The sequence below is a fragment of the Siphateles boraxobius genome, unplaced genomic scaffold (assembly GCF_051911475.1).
Source record: "Siphateles boraxobius isolate OS27281-9 unplaced genomic scaffold, OSU_SipBor_1 84, whole genome shotgun sequence".
Lineage (NCBI taxonomy): Eukaryota > Metazoa > Chordata > Actinopteri > Cypriniformes > Leuciscidae > Siphateles > Siphateles boraxobius.
In genome coordinates this window covers 207,874-213,608 of record NW_027509213.1, presented here as the reverse complement: position 1 = coordinate 213,608, position 5,735 = coordinate 207,874, and the positions used below count along the sequence as shown (strand labels likewise).

Sequence of the window (5,735 nt, the reverse complement as noted above, 5' to 3'; positions counted from 1 at the left end):
CATCAAACATATTTCTGTACGTTTTGACTAATAGGATGGAGAGACTAATTATTTAAAACCACAAATCATCACAGAGCTCTTCAACTCGGTTGTAACTGTTTGTTTTCCCTTCCCTGTCTTTATTTAGATGGATTTTACAAAAGACTAACAGGATGGAAAGGGCTATTGAGGGCATTGTGGGTTTTCCCCACTGTATAAAATAACCACCAATTACTGTAAAAAAAAATACACTCAGGAATATATGTTTTGTTTGAAACAGGAAGGAAATTTATGAAGAGGAAAGCCAGAAGAAACACCTTGAATATTTGTTGATAAGAGTTTATTTAAAATGTAAAATATTTTGATAAAATAAAAAAAAATTTTATCCAATATAGGCTACTACAGTACATTTATGGTATCAACATGAAATTGTAGAGCAAAGAAGGAATGATCCACAATTTAATAATACCCAGAGAGATATGTATATACACGATTACCAATAAATCTATTTATATGTCCATCTATGCAAAATACCTGGTATAAATTAGTCAGTCATGATTCCCCTCTGATGTTCTTAGTCCTAATGTCCCAGAAACAAAACAGATTCATGATGATCTTTGAGGACTGCTGTTCTTGCTTAACACTGTCTTGTTCTGACTTGACTGACATGGTTCTGCTTTCAAGAGGATGTCATATTTAGTTCAACCATAAAAAACGATTAAAATCTGTTTATACATCTCTGGACATATTGTGAGAATAGAATAAGAAAATAAATATACAATACACCAATATATATCTCACAGAACAAAGTCTCAGCTTTTCATTGTCTGTTAACCAGCAACACTGTTTTTTCCCCTTATCTGACTGGTTATGTCTTCAGGTGTCCTTCCCAGTGTTGGAATATGAGGGTGTGGTTATAGAAGGAAGGTAATTAGCAAGAACAGTTTCTGTTTTATTTCAGCACATTCAGTGCCATTTGCAACATAACCTGCTGATACAGGTAAGAAAATTCAATGACCTGTGAATCAAAGTCTTATTGTGTTGTTTAATATGAAGGACAGCAATTACAACTATTTTATTACAATGATAGTGATGGCATGGTTAATGATACAGTTTCTTCTGGTTTATAGTTATCAAGGAACCACATATTTTGTCTGTGTAATTGCTATAATGTATTTGTGATCATATCAAGGAACCACATATTTTGTCTGTGTAATTGCTATAATGTATTTGTGATCATTAGATAACCATAACACTGAGGGTATGGGTGGAAACATGCTGAAACTATTTTGTTTTCAGGGGGTGAGGGTATTGGAGTAGGAAGTAATGTAGGCCAACAAATATTCAGCCATAAAAAGAAAGATGACTGGACTTTATCCGGTGTATGAATGATTTCTTTTGCAATCCTGATCCAGTTTGACAACATTTTTCCGGCTGCGTGTACAGGCTTATGCAAGTAGGTTTTGCCCAAAGGCATTTCAGCCAAACTCCCTATGTTAATAGATGTGTGCTAATGAGTCTTTTAGCTGTAAAATCTACCAGTTTTTCTACATACGTAAAGGTTTGCATTCATCTTTCTTGATAATTAAAATGTCAGGTAGTCTGAAGAAAATCTGTACGACTTTACTGCTTTACAATGGAGAGTTATCCACATGACTTTATAAGTTGAGTAATGATGGGGATTTTCTGAAAACATACCAGATAACCCATATTACATTTTGTGTGCTGCTGGTAATGTCTATTTCAAGACCGTCCTGTTTTGAATACATAACTTTTACAGCCATGGAATATTTATCTTTATCTTTTCATTACACAAAAGGTTCTTTAGTGGGAAAATGTTCTTCGGATTATTAAAAAGTTCTTTACATCTTATTTTTTTTTAAAGAACTGTTCACTGAAAGGTTCTTTGGGAACCCAAAATGGTTATTTTATGGCATCTCTGCGGAAAAAAAAGTGTAGATAGACAGAGTTCATGTGAAATACTAGATAAAAAGACACTGAAAACATTTGAGTTTGGAGGGTTTATAGTTTCTCATATTGCTGTGTATTAACAGCATCACTAGATGGCGTACTCCACACAAACACTCGCTGGAGGCTGCTTTGGGAAAATATACAAGGAGAAGTTTGGAGACGCATGGGCTGCTCTGAAGAGAGTTCCTCTGAGCCTCATCAGCAGACAACAGCTGGAGAGAGAATGCAAAGTCTATAAGTATGTATATATATTTTATGTTTCTTCATTTTTAAATACTGAGCTTAAAATTATAACACACTTTTTTAACAGTAATGCTCGGCATACAAACGTGGTGAAGCTTCTCGGTGATCCTTGGCTGAAAGACTCCAAGTGGAACATTCCTTTGGAGTTCATCGCTGGGGAAGATCTTGAGACGACCATCTTCAAAGTTCAGTTATCTAAAATACAGGTAAAGATGTGTGACACAGCTCAGAAAATTCTGTCATCCTATATATATATATATATATATATATATATATATATATATATATATATATATCAGGATTTGTACTAGGGTCTTTGCACATTATTTCATGAGGATGAAATGAGTGACATGAGAACTGATGACTGAATTTGCATTGTTAGCTTTAAAACATCTTAATAAAATGCACGCTTGACTTCAGTTTAGTTTATGTATTAGTGGAGAGTGCCTTTGTGTGTCTTCTTCAGCTGACGCCAGCAGTGAGAGCCACAATCATCACTGGTATGAGTGAGGGTTTGCTTTATCTGCACAGTAAAGACATCGTCCACCAAGACCTCAAACCTGACAACATCATGGTGAGCCTGACACAAATGTTTATCAGTCGGCCAAGAAAATGAGTTTATCTTTGTTATTGCTCAGAGATTACTTAAAAAACAAACATAAAAAACAAACAAACAGTGGGGTTCTCAACTAGGTTTCATTTAAGTAAAAATAAAGGTTCTGACATCTGACATCTTTGGTTCCATGAAGATCCTTTTACGTCCATGGAAAAGTTTCTTTATAGTGGAAAAAGATTTTAAGATTATTAAATTTTCTTCACACTATAAGAAGAATAAAGTAGTTCTTCTATGCCTTTTAGAAATCTTTTTATTTTTATTTTTTTAAAGAGTATCAAGTTTGTCATGGATGCTACTCCAAACGCTCCATTGGATAATTCAGTGAGAAATCTTTGAGTTCATATTGCCATCCAAAGTCTTTGCATTTAATCTCCTAAACATTGTGGGGTAGACAGAATAATTGAATTGGTCTCAATTGATAGTTTTTTCCCCTAGAACCTAAGCAAAGAAACTAATTTCTCCCATCCCATTTCAGGTGGAGCATCAAACCCATCGTGCCGTGATCATTGATTTGGGACTCGCTAAATTCTCTAGAAACGGACTGAGCTCTGCCGTTAACTTGGGTAATGAAGCGTACTCAGCTCCAGAGATCCTGCAGATGAGTGGAGTTCGGGACAAGCGATCGGACGTTTGGGCCATGGGTAAAATCATAGCTGAACTCTGTGCCAGGGTCAGGTTACCCACCCAATCCGTGTCTGCCGTCAAGATTCGTGAAACTCTCAAAGAGCACCCATACTGTAGTGCAGTGTCCAAGATGGTGGAAGTCAATCCCGCTATCAGAAGTTCTATGGCTGGAGTCATCGCAGACATCAAGAGAGCTGGTTCAGTTCAACAGGCAGACATCAGACAAAGAGACATCACAAGAGACATCCAAAGAGAGATCCAAAGAGAGATCCCAAGAGACATCCACAGAGACATCCACAGAGACATCCAAAGAGAGATCCCAAGAGACATCCAAAAAGATATCCAAAGAGACACTACAGTTACACATGTAAATGAAATGAGGGTAAATCACAAGTGGTATCCACCAGCAGCTCCTGTTCCTAAGATGGATGAAAGAAAATCTCCTTTGTTATATTATCGTCAGAATCCACCTCCACAGAGAGAGATGGGAAAGGCTTTAGTCCCAGTTAAAGGTCAGGCCTTAAACCATCAGCTGTCCCTAATGTCATTTCCTTGCCCTCTCCCAGAAACTGGAAAAGTGACTCAGGAACGCTACATTGAGGGGAAAGGAGCTCTAGAATATAAAGAGATTGTCACGAGGGGAGGGAAAATCGTTAAATATGAGAAAGTGCAAATAACCAAAGATTCTTAAAAATGTAACCCAGTTAGGGTCATTATTCAGCACATAAACAGTTATTTACAGAGTAATGTTTTATGACTCAGATCAGTATCATAACAGTGTATGCTACCCTTGTACTGCCCTTTTATGGTAATTAAGAGTTACCATAAAATATAAAGTTTGTTTAGGATGTACTTGCAAAAAAACTTGTCTTTGACCAGCAAGCATGTTTGTTCATTTATTGGTGATTGGTTATTTTTGACTTATTCCCGCCTCTGCGGATGTAAGTGAACTTCTGATTGGGCAGAGAGCTCGGTGAGTCTTGGGAGTTTAAGACTAAAATAGCGAATATAACCACTTAATCAGTGTGTTAAACTTACATTTTAGGTGTATTAAGTGTTTTGAAGACTATTGTTTGTTTTGCTTGTCCTTCATACTCTGTACAAGAGTTAAAATTAAGATTTATTTTTCCTCTGAGCCTGCTTCCCAGCGCAGCACAAAGCTTCGTTAGTTGTTTTGACTGAGAGTGACTTTTGACTGCATGCAGATGGTCATCTGAGTTAAGTTTATTTCGATGACGAGACTGATTTCTGAGAGCTGAGAAACTCTGGACGAGGCCGCACTCAATATCCCCGATGTCATTGTGGAGACAAGCTGAAAAACAGGCGTTCAGGTAATCGGTTGATTTATTTTGGCTCATTCAAGTGAGGCCATTTGCTGTTTCAAGGCCACAATGCTCCCCTCGTTACAGGCCGGCAACGGGCTGGGTTTTTTGTCTGGTGTGTGTGGGCCCCCACTTTTATATTGACGGTTATTCTTATTATAATTTTTTTTCATTTTACTTAGGCCTACATGCAGTACGTGAAGTTTTGGGTTTTTTTATACTATTGTTTGTGTTATTGAAACAAACTTAGTGCATTATGGTGATTTTAGTGAATCACTAAAACTTAATGATTTTTATTTTTTTTAATGAAAGCTCAGGCTGGTGGCACTACATAAGTTTTTTGTTATTGTAAATATCCTGTTTATGTTCATTCAGCAATGATTTGGGCTTGTCTGCCATTGATGTAAAGTACAAACCCCTAAATTATGAAAAAAAAAATTGTTTTGCACCTTTTCCTATGATTAATAATTTGTAGTACTGTATATCACACAATGTATTGAGGACGCTGAAATTGGTGCGTTGGAATAAACAATGATGAATACACTACTCAAAAACAATCAATACTGACAATACTTTGAAATGTTGTGAAAACGCATGTGCTCTATTTAACCAAACATCGTTTCGCTAGATAAGACTCTTATTCCTCGGCAGAGCTCTTTGAAGGTGCACTGAAACTGAGATTTGGACCTTCAAACCGTTGGACCCCATTGAAGTCCACTATATGGAGAAAAATCCTGGAATGTTTTCCTCAAAAACCTTAATTTCTTTTCGACTAAAGAAAGACATGGACATCTTGGATGATGTGGGGGTGAAATTATCATGAAATTAGAATTCTGAATGAACTAAACCTTTAAATTTCAATTTGCAACTATTGCAACAATTTGCAATTAATGCTAAAGTTGAAGCCTCCCTAAAAAGGGCCTAGTAATCTTTCAGCCTTTCTCATTTCGAGTAATGATGCTCTTGATGACTGATCATGC

General features: G+C 36.6%; 1 protein-coding gene across 1 annotated transcript; it reads left to right on the top strand.

Annotated features, from left to right (window-relative positions):
* The first annotated feature begins 889 nt into the window (after positions 1-889).
* LOC143731032 (uncharacterized) lies at positions 890-5,309 on the top strand. Its single transcript, XM_077221673.1, has 5 exons — positions 890-979; positions 2,034-2,188; positions 2,261-2,399; positions 2,660-2,767; positions 3,285-5,309. Exons 2-5 carry the CDS (start codon positions 2,043-2,045, stop codon positions 4,122-4,124), a joined length of 1,233 nt encoding a protein of 410 aa, XP_077077788.1. The 5' UTR covers positions 890-979; positions 2,034-2,042; the 3' UTR covers positions 4,125-5,309.
* Positions 5,310-5,735: the final 426 nt, after the last annotated feature.

What these genes read in the sequence shown, in the direction of transcription:
- LOC143731032 (XM_077221673.1), top strand. Translation starts at nt 2,043, where the DNA reads ATGGCGTACTCCACACAAACACTCGCTGGAGGCTGCTTTGGGAAAATA. An exon ending in AGAGAATGCAAAGTCTATAA is followed by an intron (nt 2,189 to 2,260) that starts GTATGTATATAT and finishes CTTTTTTAACAG; the next exon opens with TAATGCTCGGCATACAAACG. An exon ending in TCAAACCTGACAACATCATG is followed by an intron (nt 2,768 to 3,284) that starts GTGAGCCTGACA and finishes ATCCCATTTCAG; the next exon opens with GTGGAGCATCAAACCCATCG.